We start from the raw sequence: 26,227 nt of genomic DNA, 5'->3' as shown, positions 1-26,227 counted from the left end.
AGAGTTTCATTCCGACTAACCGCTAGTTCTGCCAAACTCGTTTTTATATTGTTCGTCCATAAATGTCCTGCAAAAATCAATGACGGAGAAGTATTTATCCGAAATTTCCCACTAACCGCAATTCCCTGATTTCGTCGTTGATAATGTCATGTATTAAAAGAAAAGAAAGAAAGAGGGAGAAAATACGAGCTAGTTCAGCATCACTGAATTGCAGGTTTAACACGAAACAGAACGCATGCGGGGGTTGCGAAAAGGCATGCCGCACCTTGCCAATGTGAACCGCCCATCTCGCCTTACCGCCACTACACCGTTTATCTCCTATATTTCAGTTGCTAGTGTGTATTCTGATTAGAGTAATGGTTCTTCCTCCAACTCCTACTTCTACGAAAAGAAAATCTCCTCGTCTGCAACGAAACACAGGAAAACTAAAGGATGTTACTTCTACATCAAATAAAATGAAACCTTCTACCACAAAATCATCGTCGTCTGCTCATTTTAAACGAGTGAAGGCGAAGAACGCTCAAGACGTAATTGAAACTGAATCAGGTTTTCGGTTTAACTTCTTACTTTCAGATTGAGACTTATGATATCCATAATGATGCTCGCGAAGAGGACGACGACTTGTATGACGAAATGGGTTATGTTGGAAACTCTATGGCACCCGAAGTTATCGAAACTCCCAGTCACAGTGGAAGGGATTGGGAGAATGAAGATCCCTATGAAATGCCAGTTGTGCCGTCTTATATGAGAAGTATAAAAAGAGAAATTGTAAGCCGCTTCTTCCAAACTTTTACCATTACTTAACTATAACGTTTCAGTTGCCATATGACACTTCAAGTTCAGAAGCCGTCGAACCACTGTCGGATGTTTCAGTTGAAGTTTCCCACAACAAACGCTGGAATCCTATCTCTTTCGCTCGATCTGAAATGTTCGATAACGAAGCCGGAGTTCCTCTATGTAGAAACTCAATTGAGGTTTGCTTTTCCTGGTTTCTGCTAACCCATGTTTCAGGAAAACCTCAAAAAGCTCGTCAAAAACAAGCAAGAGATTGATAGCAGCGAATTTCTCCAACTCGCTTCATCATTCAACGATAACCATCAGCTCCAGTCACTTTCCTTGGGGATGGCTTTCCTCTCTGAGATGGTATGCTTCATTTTGTTGTTCCAATCGTGATATTTTCAATTTGCAGATCAACAGGGAGATCAGGTCGTCTAAAAAATGTTCGGATCAGTCAGCCATATCATTGAACACTTTCGTTACTTCTAAAATTGGCTTTAATATTGGTTGCGCCCGTCAAAACGAAGTCTTCATTTACCTACCCAGTGGACGTCGCTTCAAGATGTCTTCAACTATGACCACTTTCTCTTCATCTAATTACACTTCATCGAACTACGTCACCGATGCGAAATCTATTGTTCGGCGTGCGCTCACTAAGGTGACTTCCATTTATCTGTCTGAATTGTGTAAGACAGTATTAGTTTCAGGTTTCAGAGTCCGACCCATTTTTCGCAGCGTATACATCTTCTGAAACTTCAAGCGTATATGTCCCTCTTGGCGCTGACTTCTTCCGATCCATTTCTAGTGAGTTCTTCCCATCACTGAAATATAGAATCAAACCGTTCTTTCAGAATTTCTCATGTTCGGATTCATTCAGAAATTCTCAGAAGAACTCGAGACGTTTACAATCAGATTGTGCAGAGACGTAGCTTGCAGTTTGCTGTAAGTTATCCGATGGAAACGTAATCAACTGAAAATTTTCATTCAGAGACCGAACGAGAAGTCAGTTTAATCAGAATCATTCCACAACATCTTCTGTTGAATTGGCTAGAGACTTGAAGAAGTTTTTGGACGAACGGGCTGGCCGCATACCAATGTAAACAAATCATGTTACCCCGACGTTTCTATATTCGTGTTTTCCAGAGTGACTCTCGAGTTCTCATCTTCGGATCATCCGACTTCCCAGGCTTCTTCATCTTCCACCTTCAGACTGTAACAAGCTTTGAGCGAAAACCTTTATTCAAAAGTATCCCAGTTTTTTTCCCTCTCCGTATCACATTGTTATTTCTAGAACTTATTCGTCCCGTTGTTTCTGTACTCACTTCGACTGTTCTTTTGTTGATTTTGTAATAAATTCACTTGTATGACCTCATATAAGGCAGTAAAACCAGTAATTATAATTACAGGAACAATAATAACAAATTCACTAATATATGTATCACAAATGAGAGGAATACGGATGTCACATGTCTCCTATACGCATCCGTATGTGTTCCATATGCGCTCCACGTTTTCGGCCGACCGCGCGGTGATCCACATAGACACATATAGGGCCCAACCCTCATTCTTTTTAGCCGCACATACGCCACCGCGCGGTTACATATGTGTTCCCCAGCGGTTCACCTGTGAACCGCTGATTTAACTATCCTCCGAATGGATTTACGCGTTATGGCAACACGCGGGTTGACAACTTGAGTTTTAGCACTAAAATTTACCCAAACTTTGGAGCCGAATTTCTCAAAACTGGGAGGGCCACTGCAAAAACTGAATATAGATTCGGAATCAGGGAAACGTCAGCTTTCCAGCGATATAGGTCATGTTGTGTTTCTCCAGCCTATGTGTAAGTCATTCCCTAGTAAGTGGATGACGACGTATGTACATGGCTGGGGTGTTGAAGGTCTCGAACATGATTTGGGTCGTCTTTTCTCTGTTGGCCTTTGGATTGAGTGGGGCCTCTGGGGGTGCCACGATTATCTTGATTCTCATAGGATACCACGTCATCTACACACACTCAAGGGCCTACCAACGCAATGAACATCCTGTTTTCTTTCTCGTTTCTTCTCCAAACCACACTCATCTAACAATACATATCATGTAAATTTTCAGAGGTAACTATGGAACTGTTGAAGCTCCCATCTCTTGTCCAGCAGAAGATATTTGGATTTATTGAGCTTCATAATCTTCTAGTTCTATCATTCTGCTCCAAACGAACAAGATATTTGATTCAATCGCTTCAAGGACATCAATGGAAAGATATGAAATTTGTGACATATTCCTTCGAGGAAAAGGACACAATCTGTGTTAGTGTGACATCAGAAACTATGAACGGACTCTTTTCTTTATCACCAATTACACCGGAACAGCCGGTCATTACTCCGATGGATGTGTTTGGAATGGGACCGGAGATTCCTATCTGGTAAGTATTGGATAGTCTAGGCAAAGTTTGGATTGAACTCTGTCTTTCATTATTATTTGTATTCGATTTAATACCATTTTCAGTTTGCATCCGAGATATTTCGGAAACGAATATATCTATGACAAAGAACAGAAACAACTAGTTGTCCAAAGAATTCATGATTATCTGTATCAATTTCTCGGATCGTCATCAATCGATTCTAAGGTTGAATCAACTGAACATAAACTGCCACCAAGTCTGAAAAACATCAATAGCACTAGTATCAAAGTACCTGAAAACACGACAGCCGAAGAGTTGGAAGCATGTTTCACCGCTTCGCCAAACCAGGATTACATTGAAATTGACGGACATTTCTATGGAAGTTTATGTCCAAAGTCTGCAATTCTTGGAGCTTATAACTTGAGCATCTGTTTCAAAGGAGGCCATGGAGATGAGATTCTAAGTCGCTTTAAAGGTACCCGACTTCAACTTCATTCAGCGAAATTTCATGATTCTACCATCTCTCAATTTCTAAACGAGTGGAAGTCAAATCGAGGATTCCAAAAGTTGATGTCTCTATCAATAAGTTCTTATCATTGGAAAAACTACGACGCTGTAAAGATATTGAAAGATATGGATGTGAAACAGCTTGAAGAAATTCTTCGAATCATTTCGCCAACGGGGTCATTTAGGTCTCGTGACTATTTGATAAGAGACGTTGATGGAGAAAAAGCTTCTGTATTGATTGAAAACTATAATGTTCGTTTCGCTCTCTGGAAAGGGAACTCGTGTGAAATGGAAATTGTCAATCGTTGAAATAACTCGATTGTTTCTGATTCTTTTTTGTTTTTTTTTGTTAATTTATTGCTTGTTCATATTGCTCTCGTTGTTTTTTAATAATTTTTTTAAATGAATAAGCAGTTATGTCACAGCAACTCTTCTTCAGAACACATGTCCTCATCATTGCTTTGATCCTCTAATCTGCAGCCAATGATATTCAGCAAATGTCATTTCCTTATGCATCACAAAAATCTACCATTCGAAATCGTTGAACGAGTACCTCGAGTCATCTTCACTCGGTGCTTCTTCCTTCTGGGTAATCCCGTGATCTCAAGCTCCTTGCTCTTCAACTCTTCCTACCGCTTCTTTTTTAACGATATTAGCTTATCGGGATCTCTTCTCTCTTTCTTCTGTGCACCAGGCAACGGTCCCGTGGCGTCGGTTCGTTCTTCAGATTCTCAATCGCCACTGTTATGCCCATTGATGGCAGGAGAACGGAATTTTACTGTTAGCGGTGTACCCGATTTCCCACTATGAAAAGAATATCTAAAGTCTCATCTAATGCACACTCATGGGTGCTAATTACAGTAAGAGACAGGACAGAGAGAAAAATTAATATAGACAAAATATGACCCTGCGCATTCAGACTGTCTGGCGGGCCATCGACGCGTTTTTGAGCCTCACGAGTATTTTGTCAGTATGTCTATCGACTTGTCGAGATGTCCACGTTTCATATTTGTTCTTATTCAAATGGGGCAACTTGTGGGTGCTAATTACAGTAAGCAAAGAGGGGGACGACCATATCTAGATCCCTCTACGGACCTCTTCTCATTGATTCTTATGGGTTGCCACGTCATCTAGAGACAAGACAGAAACTGGCCTGTGACTCCATCCATCTAGTACAGTAAGCAAACAGGTTACACCTAAAGATTGGCTGGTTTCTGAGTGTGTGTTTAGACGACGTAGCATTCTGTGAGAATCAAGATAATCGTAACATTCCCAGAGGCCACACTCAGTTCAAAGGCCAACAGAGAAAAGATGTTCGAGACCTTCTCAATAGCCCAGTCATGTACGTTAGCACAGTAAGCAAATGGGTTGAGACCACAGTTGGCCTAAATCTTTATTATTGATTCTTGTTGGATGCCACGTCGTCTACACACACTCAACGGCCTACCAACCTAATGAACATCTCGTTTTCTTTCTCATTTTGCTGTCGCGGTTTGTCGCGGAGCCCCTATGTTCAATGTTGCTTAGCCGTTCATATCTTCTTCCTCTCTCGCTTATTTTTCATAATCTCGTCGTATTAATTCGTTTTCTTTTCAGGTACATCAAAAACTAATCAAAAATGTGTGACGACGAGGTTGCCGCTCTTGTTGTAGACAATGGATCCGGAATGTGCAAGGCCGGATTCGCCGGAGACGACGCTCCACGCGCCGTGATCCCATCCATTGTCGGAAGACCAGACCATCAAGGAATCATGGTCAATATGGGACAGAAGGACTCGTACGTCGGAGATGAGGCCCAGTCCAAGAGAGGTAATGATTTCAGAAAGCTATGAACTTGATTTAATTCCCTCATTTCAGGTATCCTTACCCTCGAGTACCCAATTGAGCGCGGAATCGTCACAAATTGGGACGATATGGAGAAGATCTGGCATCACACCTTCTACAACGAGCTCCGTGTTGCCCCAGAAGAGCACCCAGTCCTCCTCACTGAGGCCCCATTCAATCCAAAGGCCAACAGAGAAAAGATGACCCAAATCATGTTCGAGACCTTCAACACCCCAGCCATGTACGTCGCGATTCAAGCCGTTCTCTCCCTCTACGCTTCCGGACGTACCACCGGAGTCGTCCTCGACTCTGGAGATGGTGTCACCCACACCGTCCCAATCTACGAAGGATATGTTTTCCCACCCGCCATCCTCCGTCTCGACTTGGCCGGACGTGATCTTACTGATTATCTCATGAAGATGTTCGGTGATTCTTTCACCACCACCTCTCAGCGTGAGACCGTTCGTGACATCAAGGAGAAGCTCTGCTACGTCGCCCTCGACTTCGAGCAGGAGATGGCCACCGCCGCTTCCTCTTCTTCCCTCGAGAAGTCCTACGAACTTCCAGACGGACAGGTTATCACCGTCGGAAACGAACGTTTCCGTTGCCCAGAGGCTCTCTTCCAGGTAAATAAATCAATAATTCGCAGATATCATTCAATCCCACTCATTTTCAGCCGTCCTTCTTGGGAATGAAGTCTGCCGGAATCCACGAGACTGTGTACAACTGCATCATGGAGAGCGATATTGATATCCGTAAGGACTTGTACGCCAACACCGTTCTCTCCGGAGGAACCACCATGTACCCAGGAATTGCTGATCGCATGCAAAAGGAGATGACCGCTCTTGCCCCATCGTAAGTTTCTATAACTCGTCTCGTCTCTTCATATTCTAATTTCATTCTCTTTTCAGCACCATGAAGATCGGGATCAACGCACCACCAGAGCGCAAGTACTCCGTCTGGATCGGAGGATCAATCCTTGCTTCCCTCTCAACATTCCAACAAATGTGCATCTCCAAGAAAGAGTACGACGAGTCCGGCCCATCCATCGTCCACCGCATATGCGTCTGAGCGACTTCCCCAACTTGCTGCTCATACAAGTTCAAAATCCCCATCACCACCAGCTTTCTTCTCTTGTTATTGCAATCATTGCTTAACAAGAGAAATCCCCTATTTTTCTTTAAAATTTAAAAAACCGCCCTTTTTTGCCTTTATCATTTTTTCTGTTCATTTGCGGGTGCGAATAAAAATTTTAAAATTGAAATCCCTTCTCTCATTTGTTCTCATTGTCACCAATTTTCAGGGAAAAATGTGTTACACAAGTTCGCTGCTCATCATTGAGAAGAAAAAAGAGTCTCATAGATAGTTCCAGAGCACATTGCCAGCTTGATTCAGAAAAATGGTGATCAAAAGACATTTTCAATTCAAAAACTTTCCTCTCACTTCCATGAATTTTCATCTGAAATAGATTATTCAATAAATTATTTGTGACGAGAAAAAAAACTGCAAGATTTGGGAGATCTGTGTATGAGTGTGTGTATAGATGACGTGGCAATCATCCAAAGTCAATATGAAAAGAACCGTAAGACGTCGTTAAGGCCAACTGTTGCCTCTCCTCTCTAGTAGGTGGCTGTTCTCCATGTTTGTGCCTACACTGGTGACGTGGCAATCCTAGAAAGTCGATAGGAAAAGGTCCGTCCGTTATTTAGCATCTTGGACCAATTCTCTGTTTGCTTACTGTCCGACTCTAAGATTCTCAACGCGGTGACGTCCTTCTATTCACATGGATCTTGTTGGTTGGCCATTGTGCGCAGACACGTATACAGACTAAACAGTCGATATGAATGCTCTTATTTGGAATAAAAATAATAAAGTTTCCTTTTTTGAAACTCAAATCTAACGACCTTATATCTCTATTATACTTTTGAATTTTCGTTCCTTTTGACACATCGAACATGTTCTAATCCTAATTATTCAGAATCTTCTCATGCAACTTCTAAAATTTCCACATCTCGTTCAAGAAAAAATATTTGGAAGTCTTGAATTAGACGAACTTCTGGTTCTATCCTTCTGCTCGAATCGAACCAAATATTTGATCGAATGTCTCCAAAAAAGTCGATTTAGAAAAATCGCAACTATCTCGTACACCTTTGATGTTAATTATTTTTCTGTTTGTACTCAACCCTATTATTCTAAACAAGGTTGTAGACTAATGTTCGACATGAGAAAAAAAGTGAAACCAATGCAACTGTTTGGAATAGGCAGTATGATTTCACTTTGGTAAGTAATTATCAATTAATTATTAGTAATTGACGACTACTTCAACTAATTATGTTTTCAGTCGGTGGAAGAACTCTCAATATGATAGCTCAAAATATGAATACGAGAGCAGTCAGGAGCAGACAACAGTCGCCAAAGCAGTTCATTCCTACTTGTACCAATTCTTCGGATCCCATGCCGTCTATCAAGTGTTCTCTTGCATACGGCCACCAAGTTTGGAAAAAATTGACAGAACTCACATAAGAGTTCCTGAAAACACGACAGCGGAAGAGTTGGAAGCATGTTTCACCGCTTCTCCGAATCAAGAATTCATTCAACTCAATGGCTATTTTAACGGAAATTTATGTCCAAACTCCGCAATTCTTGGAGCTGAACACTTGACAGTCATTTCCAATAAAGGTCATGGAGATGAGATTCTTCTTGGTTTTAGAGGAAAACGGCTTGAATGTAGTGGCCCTTTCCATGATGCCACTATTGTTCAATTCCTAAACGAATGGAAATCAAACCGAGGATTCCATAACCTGGAGTCTCTTATAATAAACTCTTCTGATTATAAAAACTACGACCGTGGAGATATTATAAAAAATATGGACGTCAAACAGCTTGATCGACCAGAAGATATTCTTCAAATCACTTGGGAAATGAGGTGCGTCCAATAAGATTTCATGTTTTCCAGATGAATAAACTGTGATATTTCAGCCATTCATGCTCCTATTCGATGTTTTCAACTGTTCCTCCAAAGTCGACGCCGTCTGGTTTTAGGTCTCGGGACTATTTGATTAGAGACGGTGATGGAGAAAAAGCTTCTATATCAATAGAAAATCGTAATGTTCGTTTCGCTCTCTGGAAAGGAAACTCGTGTGAAATCATCAATCGCTGAAACAACTCCATTGTTTCTGATTCTTTCTTGTTCTTTGTCAATTTATTGCTTGTTCATTTTGTTTTTGTGGTTTTATAATAAAAGTTGTATGAATAAGATGCTGTTGTTTTCTGCTCATAGCTATCCGATTTTCCACTCATGAGAGAATGTTACAGAAAATATCTCTAGATGTAAAATGATTGATACGGTCAAGAACACGAAGCAAATGAGAGAATGCACCTAAAAATTGGTTTCCCTATGAGTATGTGTTTAGACGACGTGGCATTCTATGAAAATCAAGATAATCGGTGACACCCCCAGAGGCCCCACTCAATCCAAAGGCCAACAGAGAAAAGATGACCCAAATTATGTTTGAGGCCTTCAACACTCCAGCCATGCACGTCCACCTAGTACAGTAGGCAAATACGTTGAGACCACGGTTAGCCTAAGTCTCTATTATTGATTCTTGGAGACTTTACACTCAATTTTCCTACCAACCTAATATACATATTGTGTTCTTTCTCGTTTTGGCCTCTCCGAACCTCTTTAATCTAATGTTACATATCATTTAAATTTTCAGAGGTAACCATGAAACTCTTGAAGTTTCCATCCCTTGTCCTGCAGAACATATTTGGACTCATCGAGCTTCATAATCTTCTAGTTCTATCATTCTGCTCCAAACGAACAAGATACTTGATTCAATCTCTACAAAGATATCAATGGATGAACATCAAATTTGTGAGATATACTTTCGAATGGGAAGACAAAATCTGGGTTTGGGTTAGATTAGGAAATAAATTCGAGGGCTTCTCTTTATCACCAACTACACTGGAAGAGACAGTCATTACTCCGATGGAGGTGTTTGGAATGGGACCAGAGGTTCCTATCTGGTGAGTGTTAGGCAAAGTTTGGATTGCTTGTTTAACCAGCTTGCGGACAGAACAAACTTTTTATTCTTATTTTGTATCCGATTCAATAACATTTTCAGTTTCCATTCGGAAGGAAACTATATCTACGACAAAGATCAGAAGCACCTAGTTGTCCATGGAATTCATGACTATCTGTATCAATTTTTTGGATCGTCATCAATCGATTATGAGATCAAAACTGAAAATGAACTTCCACCAAGTCTGAAAAACATCCACAAAACTAGTATCAAAGTACCAGAAAACACGACAGCCGAAGAGTTGGAAGCATGTTTCGCCGCTTCTCCAAACCAGGAATACATTGAAATTGATGGAAATTTTGATGGAAATCTCAGTGCGAACTCTGTGATTTATGGAGCTAAACACTTGAGAGTCTTTTTCGAAGGAGACCATGGAGATGAGATTCTACTTCGCTTTAAAGGTATCCGTCTTCAATTTCATTCAGCGAATTTTCATGATTCTACCATCTGTCAATTTCTGAAAGAATGGAAGTCAAACCAAGGATTTCAAAACTTAAAGTCCCTTATGATAAACTCTTCTGATTATAAAAACTACGACGCTGCTGAACTTTTGGAGGATATAGATGTCAGACAACTTGATCATCCAGATTATATTCTTCATATCAATTGGCGAATGAGGTTTGTTCAATAAGGTTTTTTCTAGATGAACAAATTATGATATTTCAGCATCTCATTTCCCTCTGCTATGATGGTCGGATGTTTTCCTCTGAAGTCGTTTCCATCAAGTTTTGAGTCTCGTGACTACTTGATAAGAGACGATGATGGAGAAAAAGCTTCTGTATTCATAGAGGATGATGATGTTCGTATCGCTCTCTGGAATGGGAATTCGTGTGAAATGGAAAACCTAAATAGTTGAAATAACTCGACTGTTTCTGATTGTTTCTTGTTCTTTGTTAATTTGTTCTCGTTGTTTTCTAATAAATGTTTAATCAAAAGCCAGGAAATTTTAAGCGCAAGGTTGGGACCTATCTGGTACCTGTCTTGGAGTTAAGCACGTTGAATGGGAGTAAGCCGCAAAGAATGTGAGTTAGCCATCAGAGTTGCATGGAAGTGAAAATTTCTTATCCGGAAGTCGGAAGCCGGAAGTCGGAAATGAAAAACGCCCGGAAGTCGGAAGTTGGAAGTCGGAAGTCGGAAGTCGGAATCAGATTTTGTCGCAAATATTCAAAAACTTCAAAAGAAAAGATCATAAAATTGGCGAAAATTAGGTTTGGATGAAGAAAAGCCTATTTTCTCTTCTTTTAGACCATTTTTCCAAGTGTAATGGAAGGCTTCTGTGGCCTTCTGTGTAGCGGTTAGAATTGATATTATTTATTCATAGATAGAATAATGAAACATCATCATCTCTTAAAACATGATAAGGGAACCGACCACGAATGGTCGGGAGCAAGGGTTAAATAGTAGTTCTTATCAGTGGCATACAGGAGCTACGCCAATACATGGAAAGTTCTAGAGAAGGGTTACGTAAGGAGCACAAAATGATCTATAGTGACTCACGGGGCATAACACAAGTATTTCTGCGAAATATACTTTTCGGAAATTCCGCAGTTATGGAATGACAGAAGTCGGAAGTGAGATTTCTTATCCGGAAGTCGGAAGTCGGAATTCCATGCAACTCTGGTAGCCATGCCGGCAGCAGATCGACGCGGATCCACCGTTTTCGGAGGAACCTAGTCGGCATCTATGTGGCGTCTAAACGGGGCGTAGTCGAGAGCTAAACGGCGAGCGCAAAGGAAACATTATTGCAAATAATAATTCTATTTTTGCAATAAATGTAACCGAATGCTTTCGGAACCCACTCAATAAAAAGTTTAGAGACTTGGTTCAGCTCAACCTGGTCTCAACCTTGGTCTCAGACTTGGTCTCAACCTATTTGCTTTTTAATTTTCAGAAAATTTCTGAAAACTCAAGCACTAGAAATGTATTTCAAAATCCACAAGTGTACATTAGATGAGACTTTAGGTATTCTGTCAATGATGGGAAATAGGACTGCTGGGAGCAGAAAACAACATCAGTAACAGGTTTATTCATACAAATTTTATTAGAAAACCACAAAAATACATCAAAAAAGTACGAGAAAGAATCAGAAAGAATCGAGTTATTTCAACGATCAATAGTTTCCATTACAGACGAGTTTCCTTTCCAGAGAGCGAAGCAAACATCATGATCCTCTATGAATACAGAAGCTTTTTCTCCATCACCGTCTCTTATCAAGTAGTCAAACCCGACCTTCCCCGACTTTGAGGGTAACTCTGAGAACAACCTCTCCGGACGGTAATATGAGCAGCTGAAATATTATCATTTGTTCAACTGGAAAATAGAATACCACTTTGAACAAACCTCATTTGCCAAGAAATATGAACAATATCTTCTGCTTGATCCAGCTGTTTCACATCGATATCTTTCAATAGCTTTGGAGCGTTGTAGTTGTTTTTCCAATCAGATCCAATTGATAGAGACTTCAAGTTTTGGAACCCTTGGTTTGACTTCCACTCTTTTAGAAATTGAGAGATGGTAGAATCATGAAATTTCGTTGAATGAAATTGGAGTCGGGCACCTCTAAAGCGAAGTAGAATCTCATCTCCATGATTTCCTTTGAAATATACTCTCAAGTGTTTAGCTCCATAAATCACAGAGTTCGTACTGAGAATTCCATTGAAATGTCCGTCAATTTCAATGTATTCTTGATTTGGAGAAGCGGTGAAACATGCTTCCAACTCTTCCGCTGTCGTGTTTTTAGGTACATTAATGCAAGTTCGATTGATGTTTTTCAGACTTGGTGGCAATTCGTTTCCCACTGATTCAACCTCATAGTCAATCGACGATCCGAAAAATGCATACAGATAATCATGAATTCCATGGACAACTAGGTGCTTCTGCTCTTTGTCGTAGAGATATTGGTTTCCGAAATATCTGGGATGCACACTGAAAATGGTATCAAATTGAATACAAGTAATTATGAAAGGCAAAGTTCAATCCAAAGAACTATCCAATACTCACCAGATAGGAATCTCTGGTCCCATTCCAAACACATCCATCGGAGTAATGACCGGCTGTTTCGGTGTAATTGGTGATAAAATGAAGAACCCGTTTATCGTTTCGGATCTCACACTAACATAGATTTTGTCATTTTCATCAATAGAATATTTCACAAATTTAATGTTCATCCATTGATATCTTTGTAGAGATTGAATCAAATATCTTGTTCGTTTGGAGCAGAAAGATAGAACTAGAAGATTATTAAACTCGATGAATCCAAATATTTGCTGCTGGACAAGAGATGGAAACTTCAACAGTTTCATGGTTACCTCTGAAAATTTAAACGATATGTAACATTAGATTAAAGTGGTTTGGAGAAGCCAAAACGAGAAAGAAAACAAACGGGATGTATATTAGGTTGGTAGGTCCTTGAGTGTAAAGTCTCCAAGAATCAATAATAAACCCTTAGGCCAACTGTGGTCTCAACCTATTTGACTACGGTGCTAAGAGAATGGCGACGTACATGTCTGGGCTGTTGAAGGCCTCGAACATAATTTGAGTCATCTTTTCTCTGTTGGCCTTTGGATTTAATGGGGCCTCTGGGGATGTTACGATTATCTTGATTCTAATGGATTGCCACGTCATCTACACACATTCCCAGGGTCAGCAAATTCTGAGGCGCATTCTCCAGAATGAGACACGTCTTGTGATTTTTGAAGTACACCATAAAAACGTGGAGTTTTTCAAGTTGAGAGCATAGTTTTTTTTTTCAAAAGCCCGAATTTTCAATTTTTCGGAAGTCGCAAGTTATTCATGTTTTTAATCAGTTTGAGCGAAAGTTAACGTTTTATATTATAGAGGGGTTCTCCGTGACTTTGAGCATAGAACAAGTATTTCAAACACATTTCTAGAGTTTGGTTTTTCGGAGCATTTAAAAAATTTAAAAAGAAAATAGGTTGATAGGAGACCACAAAATAGGAGGCCTAAGTCTCTATTATTGATTCTTCAGGAGTGCCACGTCGTCTACACACACTCAAGGGCCTATCAACATTATGAACATCCCGTTTTCTTTCTCGTTTTCTGCCGTCTAAAACCATTTTAATCTAATCATACATATAATGTAATTCAGCGAAAAATTGTTGAATTTACGGTATTCCAACGACAAATAATGGATAACGCTGAAGCATCCACTCCATTGCCATTTCAACTACTAAAACTCCCTGCAGTTGCATTGAATCAAGTGGTCAGGATGATGCATGGAAGTGAGATGTAGGTTTAAAAAAATAAAATATTACTCCAACCACAATGAAGTTTTGCCCGTTTCTTGTGTCTAAATTGTAATTAAGACCATCATTGTAGAAATTGCTGACTTTTTCGATTCTAATTAGCTGATAGCTACGGTGGCTCTATTTCAGTTTAGATTTCCTTTGAAAACTCGAACGTCCTAAAATACACGTAGACGTCCCTTGAAACAGTTAAATAACTAAAAGCTTGCTCTGACACCTAGAAGTAGTAAGAGACCTTAAAGCTTCTCTGGCATTGCTCTTAACTCGGAAAACTGTATGAATGGTTTTTTTTCAGAATGAAACTTTCAATGTGCTCTCATCGACTGGAATTATTTATGAAATTATGGAAGTACAAGCTCAAAAGACTCGAAGTTCATTTAAAACATGAATCTCTGAATTTCAAGCTAACAAAAGCTTGCATAGTTTTCAGGGATAGAGAGCTGAAGCCCCATTTAGAGCCTGTAACCAAGATGTCCCAGTTATGTGGCAGGTGAGTTTTCACTGAAAATCTTAAGCGAACAAGTGTATTTAGATTAAAGGAAAACGTGTGCTCGACAGAACTTGTTCTGTTTTTTTCCCGGGAAACCATGTTTGATTTATACTATCTTGTCATGTCACTTTTTGCACCTGCCGCTATCCAATGGGTACTTAACATAGAGGAGTTACCACGAGAGACTCTTCTGAGATATTTGGACAAGGGATTGTCTGAAAACTGTTCTGAAATCAGTATTGAAAATGGAAATCTGAGTATTGAGCGGTTAACAGAACTGATGGACAGAATACCGGTAACAAAAGGACTAAAAGTTACTTCATGGATTCCATCAAAGTTTAAACATCCAAATGTGAGTTGATATTCTTCTTAAAAATAGTAATTATGATGTTTTTTCAGGCATTTAAATATCGGACTATTTGGTATGAAGTGGCACATTGGGTTACTCTGGATGACCTCAAGTCCATTAGAAATGCTGATTCAGTTGTATTAAAATGGACAAGTTTTGATTCTAAGGATTTGAACGAGTTTCTGAGATATTGGGTTGATTGTGAAGAAGAAATGATGAAGCAGTTGATGTTTGGAATACACAAAGTAATCGATAAGAATATTCTCACTGATCAACTTTTGGTTTTGGGTGCTAAGGATGGATTGTTACCACATTACCACTTGTGAGTTAATTAATTAATTAGTTTATGTTTAAAATTCAAATAATACTTCAGAAAAAAGATAAATCATAAAACGGGAAAGATTGTGGTAGGTCGTGTGGAAATCAGTTACGGAATATTTATGCAGCTTCGCACGTATGATATAGATCACTGTCCTCGTTCACTAGCTATTCTGGAAGAGATGGAGAAAGAGGCAGCATTGAAAAAGTAATTAGAGAAGATGTGCCAATCCGGAGCGAGCTGACTAATTTTAAAAATCATTTTTATATTAATCAAGTAGAACACATTTGGAACTCCATTTTTGTAGTTAAGAACTTTTTGTTAGCTTTTTCAGTTTTCGAGATATACTTTTATATAAAAACCTATATCTAAAAGTTGTTAACTGCAGAAATGGAGAATACGGTTTGTTATTTTATATACCTATTCACAAGGTAGCAAAAAATGCAAAAAAATATTTTTGCTGGTACTTTTTTTGACTTTTTTTGCTACCTTGTGAGTAGGTCCATTATGTGAAAGGCTCCGGGACGTTTCAAAACTAGACGTTTGAAAACCATGACATTCCTATTATCGGTTCACAAACTCGTGCCGGTAGGTGTTAAAGGCGCATCTAATTTATTGGGAATTTTCCGGAATCGTCTGCCGTGTTTTTGAGCTTTGCAGGTCTGAAAAACTGCAATTTATACGTTCCGCTTCGAGATCATTTTTTACAAATTCCATGCGCCTTAAACACCCCCCGCTACGAATTCGTGAACCGATATTACACCAATAGCAAAAAATCGGGACTATCCCTGATGAGAACTGCCGGAATCAGAACCATCCTGATCAGAATTGACAAAGATCACCATTGCCATTTTAAATATAAAATACATCAATTTCGTAGTTTCGATTTGAACCAGTTTTAATTCGGGTGGTTCTCAAGGGTAGCACCACAAAATCACTAAAACATGAGGAGTTTTCTATCGGATTTCACGTGAATCGCGAAAATTTGATTGTTTTTCAGCATTTTTTAATAGTTTAGTGTCGAAATGTCATGGTTTCGTTCGAAACTTCTAGTTTTGACATGTCGTTTTTATAACGTGCCGGAGCCTACTGTCATATTTTATACTCATCTTTTTCATACACCGGTTGAGAATTGAATGCAATTTGGCACAGACTTATTTTGGGCTATAACTATTAAAATTTCTTTTTTTTTTCAAATTTTCAATCAGTCAGCAAGTTTTACCAAATTCTCAACCGATGTATGAAAATAGTTACCGTAAAACCTATAACTAGAGCTTGAAGCATCTTATCTCAGTTCTCTTTAATGATATGAAAATGTTTTCAACTAAAGAAATATTCTACAAATATTAAGCTACATTTTGTCAGTTTAAAACTTTTTGATATTTACCTTGGGAACCGAGATATACCGCAGCGAACAGGCGCCCCTCAATTACAGGTTTTACCATATTCCTGTTCTGTAACTTTAAATCACTGTTTTTTAATAAATGTTTTTTGTTGACAAAATACTGTTCAAGCACCAAACAACTGTTTCTGTTTCTGTTTCCTTTTCCAAATTGACCAACTCCTTATCAGTATAATTTCCAATCGGTCACACGGTCTAAGCCATTTTCTATTCTATTATGATTCCGGGGTAGGTCAACCACCTCCATTGTGTTCATTTCCATTTCGACAACTTTTGATCTACATTTCTTCAGTAAATACACAATATTTTGACACATATTGTGTGTCTAACCCACCCTTCTCTTCCTATTCTTTGTTCACTTCCCTTCCCTCCCATCTCTTTTCTCGTCTCTCCTTTTTTGAATCCGACGAAAACCTGTTGTACTTGAGAAACTGCTAGCGATTTGTCATAAATTGGCCAGGGAGGGATTGTATAATATCTTGTGTGTATCGCTTGCGCAATTTTCGTTTTTCCTATTTCCTATTCGTATTCTAAATTCATCCTTCTCTCACCTTTTTTTGGTGGTCACATTATTCTTGGGATGAGATTTCATTTGGTTAGGTAGATTTACGCAGTGCCGTAAATTCACATCAGGATTACTGTAGTTAAAAATTGTTTTTTTTATGTTAAGACCCGAGCTATTGTGAAAAAAATAAAGTTTGGTCAAGGATTTTCACAGTAGCCGATATTCTCAAACTTTTCAGAATTACCCAAAATTAGCTAACTTTGACACCGTGCCATAGTCTCCAATTTCAACCTATTTTTTCAATATTCTACTAATATATTACTCCAACCTAGCTCTTTATTTTTGTAGTTGACAACTTTTTTGTACGATCTTTCCCCAGGTAGTTATGGACCGTAGAAGTAGACAACTTGAATTGCAAGGAATTTACATGGATGCGGAGGGAACGATCTACTGTAGCTTGTGACACATCATGTTTTTAAATTTTTTTTGTTGATTTTTGAATAAAACAAGTCTAGAGCTCCAGTTTCATAGTTGACAACTTTCAAATAACACCCATCCACCAAACGTTATACGTATTTGAAGTTGAACGTCTTTTCATGAGGTTTTATGGGATACGGTACATTTTGAAGCCATGAGCAATGCCACAGAGTTACAAAAAGTTATATTATTAAAAAATTATGTTTTTTGTATAAAACAAACCTAGAAATCCAATTTTGTAGTTGACAACTTTTATGTACGGACTCTCTGCAGTTAGTTACGCGCTCTTAAAGCGGACATCCCATCCAGCCTCCACTTTCCATCCCCCAAAAACACCCGGAGACTATTTCTATACATAATTGTAGATTGATATGGAGACAAAATTTAAAATACCGCTTTTTTTGTTACGATAAGTTGTCGGAATAAATTGTAAAACAAGTGGAAATACAGGAATTGTTGTGAGATGGGTTAATATAAGAGAATGTACAGGAAAAACATGAAATCATGGAACAAGGAAAATGGAAAAGGGTGCAATATTGTGATTTATTCGTCGTCATCGAATTCCGGCCCGGTGGCTTTCGCCGTCATACGGGCGGTTCGTTTCTTGACCGGATCGATTTTTGGGACGAGCATCGGTTTGACGTCTTCTGGCTTCAGATGATCGACAGATGAAGCGGTACGCTTTCTTTTCATTGGTGAGACGTTGGTCAGTGTTTTTAGGCGCTGAAAATTCATTTTTTGGGTGAAAAATTCGCTGAAAATCGCTTTATTTGCAGCAAAATTGCGAAAAAATCCAAAAAAATGTTTTGGTCATTTTTCAACGAGTTAGTCGTTTTTTCGTAGAAATTTCCGTAAAAATGAGTTAACGGCAGGTTCAGTGGATTTTTTGTTGTAGACGTCTATAGACGGGTGAATTATCACTCCGATTGTGTACCCCTCGCTTATTTTTCGCGATTTTTTGTCGATTTTTGACGATTTTGACCGAAACTTCGCCACTTAGTGGGTTACTTGTATAATTACTTACCTTCCCAGCTGTGGAATGACTGGGATTTTGTAGAATGCGCCTCTTTGGCGACTTTTTGTGGAAATTCCGTCGATTTGTGAGCTGCGGCTTCGAATTGTAGATTTTTCGTGTAGAATACGCATTTTTATGTGATTTTCGTAGAATTTCGAGTATTTTTCAACTCAACTCTTAGCTTTTCCAGTATGGGATGCAACATTTTATTCGATTTTCATCGAATTTTGTGGGGAAAAGGGGAAAAATGGCGCGCCTTCAACGCGTATCATGAAAAAGGGAATTAAAATGTTGTTTTGAATGTTTCAAACCTAGCCCTTCATTTTTGTAGTTGACCACTTTTTGATAGCTGTTAGCTGTGGTCATGAGGAAAACTCGAGTGATTTAAAAAAATTATTTATTATTTTTTCCAATTTTCTTAACTTTGATGACCTATATCTCTCAGGGGATGAGTCTTAAAAAAAAGTTGTCAACTACAAAAGTGTAGCCCTTGACTTAATACATACAAAAATCAAAAATAATTTACTCAAAAATAAAACTGTGGTACGGTAACAGGAGGTCCAATAAGCCGGGAAAAGCTAAGAGTAAGATTTGGGCCCTCCGCTTTCAGAATGCATAACTTTCTAGGGAGTGTCCGTACATAAAATTTGTCAAATTCAAAAATGAAGCTCTATACTTATTTCATTCAAAAAACATAAGTTTTTAAATAATAGGACAATGTGCGACCCTGTGGCGTTGTTCATTGCTTCAAAGTGTACTTTTGCTCATGAACCCGTTCAGTACTGGGCTCAAATTCAAATCTGTGAGCGGGTCTTACAAAAAGGTTGTCCACTACAAAATTGGAGCTCTAGACTTGTTTTATTCAAAAATCAACAAAAAAAATTTAAAAACATGATGTGTCACAAGCTACAGTATTCGGTTCCTCCCGCTACCATGTTGATACCTTGCAATTCAAGTTGTCTACTTCTACGGTCCATAACTATCTGGGGAGGGGGTGTACAAAAAAGTTGTCAACTACAAAAATGAAGAGCTAGGTTGGATTAATATACTAGTAAAATATTGAAAAAATAGAGTAAAATTGGAGGCTATGGCATGATCTCAAATTTAACTGGTTATGGACGATTGAAAACATTTCAGACTTTTGGGTAGCTCGACATAGATTTCAACATTTAAAAAAACTATCTCAATTTCTAACTACAGTAGTCTTGTTGTAAACTTAGTAAAATGATCCAAAAAGAATAATGTGACAAAGGTGAGAGAGGGATGAATTTAGAATACGAATAGGAAATAGGAAAAACGAAAATTGCGCAAGCGATACACACAAGATATTATACAATCCCTCCCTGGCCAATTTATGACAAATCGCTAGCAGTTTCTCAAGTACAACAGGTTTTCGTCGGATTCAAAAAAGGAGAGACGAGAAAAGAGATGGGAGGGAAGGGAAGTGAACAAAGAATAGGAAGAGAAGGGTGGGTTAGACACACAATATGTGTCAAAATATTGTGTATTTACTGAAGAAATGTAGATCAAAAGTTTTCGCAAATAGCAATATAGAAATGAACACAATGGAGGTGGTTGACCTACCCCGAAATCATAATAGAATAGAAAATGGCTTAGACCATGTGACCGATTGGAAATTATGCTGATAAGGAGTTGGTCAATTTGGAAAAGGAAACAGAAACAGAAACAGTTGTTTGGTGCTTGAACAGTATTTTGTCAACAAAAAACATTTATTAAAAAACAGTGATTTAAAGTTACAGAACAGGAATATGGTAACACCTGTAATTGAGGGGCGCCTGTTCCCAGCTGTATATCTCGGCTCCCAAAGGAAATATCAAAAAACTGTTAACTGACAAAATATAGCTTAATATTTGTAGAATATTTTTTTTAATGAAAACATTTTCATATCATTAAAGAGAACCGAGATAGGATGCTTCAAACTCTAGTTATAGGTTTTGCGGTAACTATTTTCATACATCGGTTGAGAATTTGGTAAAACTTGCTGACTGATTGAAAATTTGAAAAAAAAGAAATTTTAATAGTTATAGCCCAAAATAAGTCTGTGCCAAGTTTCACCAAATTCTCAACCGGTATATGAAAAAGATGAGTATAAAATATGACATTAGGCTCGGAGACGTTATAAAAACGACATTTCAAAACTAGAAGTTTCGAAACCATGACATTTCGACACTAAACTATTAAAAACTGCTGAAAAACAATCCAATTTTCGCGATTCACGTGAAATCTGATAGAAAATTCCTCATGTTTTAGTGATTTTGTGGTGTTACCCCTGAGAACCGCCCAAATTCAAAATGGTTCAAATCGAAACTATCAAATCGAGAACTATCAGTTTTAAAAGGACGAGTCCTCCTATCTTAGTCAGTTCTCATTAGAGGTAGTCCCGATTTTTTACGATTGGTGTAGAAATGTCATAGCTTCCAAACATCTAGTTTCGAAACGTCCCGGAGCCTTTCACATAATGGACCTACTCACAAGGTAGCAAAAAAAGCAAAAAAGTACCAGCAAAAATATTCTTTTGCATTTTTTGCTACCTTGTGAATAGGTATATAAAAGAACAAACCGTATTATCCATTTTCGCAGTTAACAACTTTTAGATAGCTTCATATAGGTTTTTATATAAAAGTATATCTCGAAATCTGAAAAAGCTAAGAAAAAGTTCTTAACTACAAAAATGGAGTTCCAAGTGTGCTCTACATGATTTATATAAAAATGATTTGTAAAATTAGTCAGCTCGCTCCGGATTGGCACATCTTCTCCAGTTAATTTTTCAATTCTGCCTTTTTCTCCATCTCTTCCAGAATAGCTAGTGAACGAGGACAGTGATCAGAATCATATGTGGAAAACTGCATCCGCCACCCGTTAACGATTTCCAAACGACCTAACACCAACTTTCCTATCTTATGATTTCTCTTTTTTCTGAAATAGGTTTTGAACTTTAAACATTGATTAATTAATCAATTAACTCACAAGTAGTAATGCTGTGACCCTCCTTCCGTAGCTTCCAAAACCAAAAGTTGGTCAGTGAGAATATTCTTATCGATTAATGCGCCCTCACGAATTCTTAACTTTATTCGCTTCATCATGTCCTCATTACAATCAACCCAATATCTGAGAAACTCATTCATATCCTTAGAATCAAAATTTGTCCATTCTAATACAACTGAATCGGCATTTCTGACGGACTTGAGGTCATCCAGAGTAACCCATCGTGCCATCCAATAACATATAGTCCGATATTTGAATGCCTGAAGTCACCATCATTAGAGTATTTTTAAGAAGAACAAATACTTACATTTGGATGTTTAAAATTTGATGGAATCCATGAAGTAACTATTAGTCCTTTTGTTACCGGTATTTTATCCATCAGTTCTGTTAACCGCTCAATACTCAATTGACCACTTTCGATACTGATTTCAGAACAGTTTTCAGACAATCCCTTGTCCAAATATCTCAAAAGAGTCTCTCGTGGTAACACCTCTACGTCAAGTACCCATCGGATAGTCGCAGGTGCATAGAGTGACATGACAAGATTGTATAAATCAAACATGATTTCTCTGGAGAAACCCTGAACACGTACTATCCCGTTCACTTCTTCTTCAAATCTAAATACACTTTTTGCACAACATTTTTAGTGAAAACTCACCTGTCACATAACTGGGACATCTTGGTTACAGGCTCTAAATGGGGCTTTAGATCTCTATCCCTAAAAGCAATTCTAGAGCTGTTATTTGCTTCTGTTAGGACGAATAGCAGAGATTCATGTCTTAAAGAAACTTCGAGTTCTTTGAGTTTGTACTTCCATGATCTCATAGATAATTCCAGTCGATGAGAGCACATTGCCAGTTTTATTCTGAAAAAAAAAACGTTCATACGGTTTTCGTGTTAGGAAAACAGCATAACCGTAGCTAATTGCTCTTCAGAATAGAAAAAGTCAGCAACTTCTACAATGACTGTCTTTAAGAGGCATTATCTGTAAGAGTGAGAATGTTTGTGTTGGGCCTTGGCACAGTTGCAAAAAGTTGTTTCAATCCGAACTCTTTTTACAGCATATGTACCCCTATGGTAGTGATTTACAAAAAATATGCCACCAGTCCCCTATGACGTCATCATAGGAATATATGCCCAATAATTGGCTTTTCACCCAAAAATTCAAAAAAAATTTCAATTTTTGAGATAACGTTATGAAACTCTCGGAACATGTTAGGAGTGTTTCTGACTATCTCTACACAACTTTTCAGCCCTCCAGACACCTCAGAAAACATTCATTTAGATTTCATTTTCATGTTTTTTCGACTTTTCTCGAAAACTCCCTCTAGAAATCCTCAAATTTCAAATCTTATACGTATTCCCCGCAAAAAGTTCTATTAGGACCAATTGAAAGCATTAAAAAACAAGAGAACCTTTTTGAGATATTTCGATTTATTCAAAAATCACATAACGGTTTCCCCCTTATGAAAGAAATTTTTTATCAAAAAAATAAATCACCTTTTTTCTAATTGAATGTTTTCTGAGGTGTCTGTAGGGCTGAAAAGTTGAGAAGAGGTAGTCAGAAACACTCCTAACATGTTCCGAGAGTTTCATAACGTTATCTCAAAAATTGAAATTTTTTTTGAATTTTTGGGTGAAAAGCCAATTATTGGGCATATATTCCTATGATGACGTCATAGGGGACTGGTGGCATATTTTTTGTAAATCACTACCATAGGGGTACATATGCTGTAAAAAGAGTTCGGATTGAAACAACTTTTTGCAACTGTGCCAAGGCCCAACACAAACATTCTCACTCTTACAGATAATGCCTCTTAAAGACAGTCATTGTAGAAGTTGCTGACTTTTTCTATTCTGAAGAGCAATTAGCTACGGTTATGCTGTTTTCCTAACACGAAAACCGTATGAACGTTTTTTTTTTCAGAATAAAACTGGCAATGTGCTCTCATCGACTGGAATTATCTATGAGATCATGGAAGTACAAACTCAAAGAACTCGAAGTTTCTTTAAGACATGAATCTCTGCTATTCGTCCTAACAGAAGCAAATAACAGCTCTCAAATTGCTTTTAGGGATAGAGAGCTAAAGCCCCATTTAGAGCCTGTAACCAAGATGTCCCAGTTATGTGACAGGTGAGTTTTCACTAAAAATCTTGAACAAAAAGTGTATTTAGATTTGAAGAAGAAGTGAACAAGAATGTACGTGTTCAGGGTTTCTCTAGAGAAATCATGTTTGATTTATACAATCTTGTCATGTCACTCTATGCACCTGCGACTATCAGATGGGTACTTGACGTCAATGTGCTATCACGAGAGACTCTTCTGAGATATTTGGACAAGGGATTGTCTGAAAACTGTTCTGAAATCAGTATCGAAAGCGGAGATCTGAGTATTGAGCGGTTAACCGAACTGATGGATAGAATACCAGTGACAAAGGAACTAAAAGTTACTTCGAGGATTCCATCAAATTTTAAACATCCAAATGTGAGTATTTGTTCTTCTTAAAAATACTCTAATGATGGTGATTTCAGTCATTTAAATATCGGAGTATATGGTATAGAAGTGCAGAATGGGTTACTCTGGACGACCTCAAGTCTATTAGAAATGTCGATTCAGTTGTATTAAAATGGACAAATTTTGATTGTAAGGATATGAATGAGTTTCTCAGATATTGGGTTGATTATGATGAGGAAATGATGAAGCGGTTGCTGTTAAGAATTCGTGAGGGCGCATTAATCGATAAGAATATTCTCACTGACCAACTTTTGGTTTTGAAAGCTAAGAAGGGAAAATCACAGATTTACTACATGTGAGTCAATTGATAAATTAGTTTATGTTAAAAGTTCAAAACCTATTTCAGAAAAAAGAGAAATCATAAAACTGGAAATCTTGTATTAGGTCGTTTGGAATTCGTTTACGGGAGGTGGATGCGGTTTTTCACATTTGACTCTGATCACTGTCCTCGTTCACTAGCTATTCTGGAAGAGATGGAGAAAAAGGCAAAATTGAAAAAGTAACTGGAGAAGATGTGTCAATCCGGAGTGAGCTGACTAATTAAAAAATCATGCTTATATTAATCAAGTAGAGCACACTTGGAACTCCATTTTTGTAGTTGAAAACTTTTTGTTAGCTTTTTCAGATTTCGAGATATACTTTTATATAAAAACCTATATGAAGCTATCTAAAAGTTGTTAACTGCAGAAATGGAGAATACGATTTGTTCTTTTATATACCTATTCACAAGGTAGCATAAAATGCAAAAACTTATTTTGCTGGTAGTTTTTTGTTTTTTTTTGCTACCTTGTGAAAAGGTCCATTATGTGAAGGTTTGCTCCCAAAGGCTCCGGGACGTTTCGAAACTAGACGTTTGAAAACCATGACATTCCTATTATCGGTTCACAAACTCGTGCCGGATGGTGTTAAAGGTCTAAGTTATTGGGAATTTTCCGGAATCGTCTGCCGTGTTTTTGAGCTTTGCAGGTCTGAAAACAACTGCAATTTATACGTTCCGCTTCGAGATCATTTCTTACAAATTCCATGCGCCTTAAACACCCCCGCCACGAGCTCGTAAACCGATAATACACCAATAGCAAGAAATTGAGACTATCCATAATTATCCACCATTTAAATATAAAATACATCAATTTAGTAGTTTTGATTTGAACCAGTTTTAATTCGGGTGGTTCTCAAGGGTAGCACCACAAAATCACTAAAACATGAGGAGTTTTCTATCGGATTTCACGTGAATCGCGAAAATTTGATTGTTTTTCAGCATTTTTTAATAGTTTAGTGTCGAAATGTCATGGTTTCGTTCGAAACTTCTAGTTTTGACATGTCGTTTTTATAACGTGCCGGAGCCTACTGTCATATTTTATACTCATCTTTTTCATACACCGGTTGAGAATTGAATGCAATTTGGCACAGACTTATTTTGGCCTATAACTATGAAAATTTAGTTTTTCATTCAAATTTTCCATCAGTCAGCAAGTTTTACCAAATTCTCAACCGATGTATGAAAATAGTTACCGTAAAACCTATAACTAGAGTTTGAAGTCCTATCTCGGTTTTCTTTAAACATATTAAAATTTTTTCAACTAAAGAAATATTCTACAAATATTAAGCTACATTTTGTCAGTTTACAACTTTTTGATATTTACCTTGGGAACCGAGATATACCGCAGCGAACAGGCGCCCCTCAATTACAGGTTTTACCATATTCCTGTTCTGTAACTTTAAAGCACACTTTGTACTGTTTTCTAATAAAGTTTTTGTTGACAAAATATTGTTCAAGCACCAAACAACTATTTCTGTTTCTATTTCCTTTTCCAAATTGACCAACTCCTTATCAGTATAATTTCCAATCGGTCACACGGTCTAAGCCATTTTCTATTCTATTATGATTCCGGGGTAGGTCAACCACCTCCATTGTGTTCATTTCCATTTCGAAAACTTTTGATCTACATTTCTTCAGTAAATACACAATATTTTGACACATATTGTGTGTCTAACCCACCCTTCTCTTCCTATTCTTTGTTCACTTCCCTTCCCTCCCATCTCTTTTCTCGTCTCTCCTTTTTTGAATCCGACGAAAACCTGTTGTACTTGAGAAACTGCTAGCGATTTGTCATAAATTGGCCAGGGAGGGATTGTATAATATCTTGTGTGTATCGCTTGCGCAATTTTCGTTTTTCCTATTTCCTATTCGTATTCTAAATTTATCCCTCTCTCACCTTTGTCACATTATTCTTTTTGGATCATTTTTATTTGAGTAGATATATTTAAGCAGTTACTAAGTTTACAACAAGACGACT

At 38.0% G+C, this 26,227-nt stretch overlaps 9 protein-coding genes across 9 annotated transcripts; 6 read left to right on the top strand and 3 right to left on the bottom strand.

Annotated features, from left to right (window-relative positions):
- Positions 1-455: 455 nt before the first annotated feature.
- GCK72_016597 (uncharacterized protein) lies at positions 456-1,993 on the top strand (the record flags this gene model as incomplete). The annotated part of the gene is made up of 8 exons (XM_053731579.1): positions 456-527; positions 574-768; positions 819-974; positions 1,190-1,435; positions 1,485-1,581; positions 1,629-1,719; positions 1,766-1,873; positions 1,921-1,993. The coding sequence occupies 8 exons, from the start codon at positions 456-458 to the stop codon at positions 1,991-1,993; spliced, it is 1,038 nt and encodes a 345-aa protein (XP_053580492.1).
- Positions 1,994-2,613: 620 nt separating this feature from the next.
- On the top strand, positions 2,614-3,988 carry GCK72_016596 (uncharacterized protein; the record flags this gene model as incomplete). Its single annotated transcript, XM_053731578.1, has 3 exons — positions 2,614-2,632; positions 2,884-3,193; positions 3,277-3,988. The coding sequence occupies 3 exons, from the start codon at positions 2,614-2,616 to the stop codon at positions 3,986-3,988; spliced, it is 1,041 nt and encodes a 346-aa protein (XP_053580491.1).
- Positions 3,989-5,297: 1,309 nt separating this feature from the next.
- On the top strand, positions 5,298-6,573 carry GCK72_016595 (uncharacterized protein; the record flags this gene model as incomplete). Its single annotated transcript, XM_003100328.2, has 4 exons — positions 5,298-5,487; positions 5,536-6,128; positions 6,179-6,357; positions 6,414-6,573. The coding sequence occupies 4 exons, from the start codon at positions 5,298-5,300 to the stop codon at positions 6,571-6,573; spliced, it is 1,122 nt and encodes a 373-aa protein (XP_003100376.2).
- Positions 6,574-7,714: 1,141 nt separating this feature from the next.
- GCK72_016594 (uncharacterized protein) lies at positions 7,715-10,443 on the top strand (the record flags this gene model as incomplete). Its single annotated transcript, XM_053731577.1, has 6 exons — positions 7,715-7,782; positions 7,844-8,428; positions 8,482-8,570; positions 9,222-9,531; positions 9,630-10,205; positions 10,254-10,443. The coding sequence occupies 6 exons, from the start codon at positions 7,715-7,717 to the stop codon at positions 10,441-10,443; spliced, it is 1,818 nt and encodes a 605-aa protein (XP_053580490.1).
- Positions 10,444-11,690: 1,247 nt separating this feature from the next.
- On the bottom strand, positions 11,691-12,889 carry GCK72_016593 (uncharacterized protein; the record flags this gene model as incomplete). Its single annotated transcript, XM_053731576.1, has 3 exons — positions 11,691-11,874; positions 11,928-12,512; positions 12,588-12,889. The coding sequence occupies 3 exons, from the start codon at positions 12,887-12,889 to the stop codon at positions 11,691-11,693; spliced, it is 1,071 nt and encodes a 356-aa protein (XP_053580489.1).
- Positions 12,890-13,734: 845 nt separating this feature from the next.
- On the top strand, positions 13,735-15,221 carry GCK72_016592 (uncharacterized protein; the record flags this gene model as incomplete). The annotated part of the gene is made up of 5 exons (XM_053731575.1): positions 13,735-13,835; positions 14,148-14,342; positions 14,385-14,694; positions 14,742-15,013; positions 15,065-15,221. 5 exons carry the CDS (start codon positions 13,735-13,737, stop codon positions 15,219-15,221), a joined length of 1,035 nt encoding a protein of 344 aa, XP_053580488.1.
- A 2,716-nt stretch (positions 15,222-17,937) lies between these two features.
- On the bottom strand, positions 17,938-18,540 carry GCK72_016591 (uncharacterized protein; the record flags this gene model as incomplete). Its single annotated transcript, XM_053731574.1, has 2 exons — positions 17,938-18,148; positions 18,419-18,540. 2 exons carry the CDS (start codon positions 18,538-18,540, stop codon positions 17,938-17,940), a joined length of 333 nt encoding a protein of 110 aa, XP_053580487.1.
- Positions 18,541-21,189: 2,649 nt separating this feature from the next.
- On the bottom strand, positions 21,190-21,977 carry GCK72_016590 (uncharacterized protein; the record flags this gene model as incomplete). The annotated part of the gene is made up of 3 exons (XM_053731573.1): positions 21,190-21,346; positions 21,398-21,675; positions 21,723-21,977. 3 exons carry the CDS (start codon positions 21,975-21,977, stop codon positions 21,190-21,192), a joined length of 690 nt encoding a protein of 229 aa, XP_053580486.1.
- Positions 21,978-23,645: 1,668 nt separating this feature from the next.
- GCK72_016589 (uncharacterized protein) lies at positions 23,646-24,433 on the top strand (the record flags this gene model as incomplete). The annotated part of the gene is made up of 3 exons (XM_053731572.1): positions 23,646-23,900; positions 23,948-24,225; positions 24,277-24,433. The coding sequence occupies 3 exons, from the start codon at positions 23,646-23,648 to the stop codon at positions 24,431-24,433; spliced, it is 690 nt and encodes a 229-aa protein (XP_053580485.1).
- Positions 24,434-26,227: the final 1,794 nt, after the last annotated feature.

This window comes from Caenorhabditis remanei, chromosome V, assembly GCF_010183535.1.
Source record: "Caenorhabditis remanei strain PX506 chromosome V, whole genome shotgun sequence".
Lineage (NCBI taxonomy): Eukaryota > Metazoa > Nematoda > Chromadorea > Rhabditida > Rhabditidae > Caenorhabditis > Caenorhabditis remanei.
Note: the sequence above shows the minus strand (reverse complement) of the source record. Positions and strands in the feature narration are given on the sequence as shown.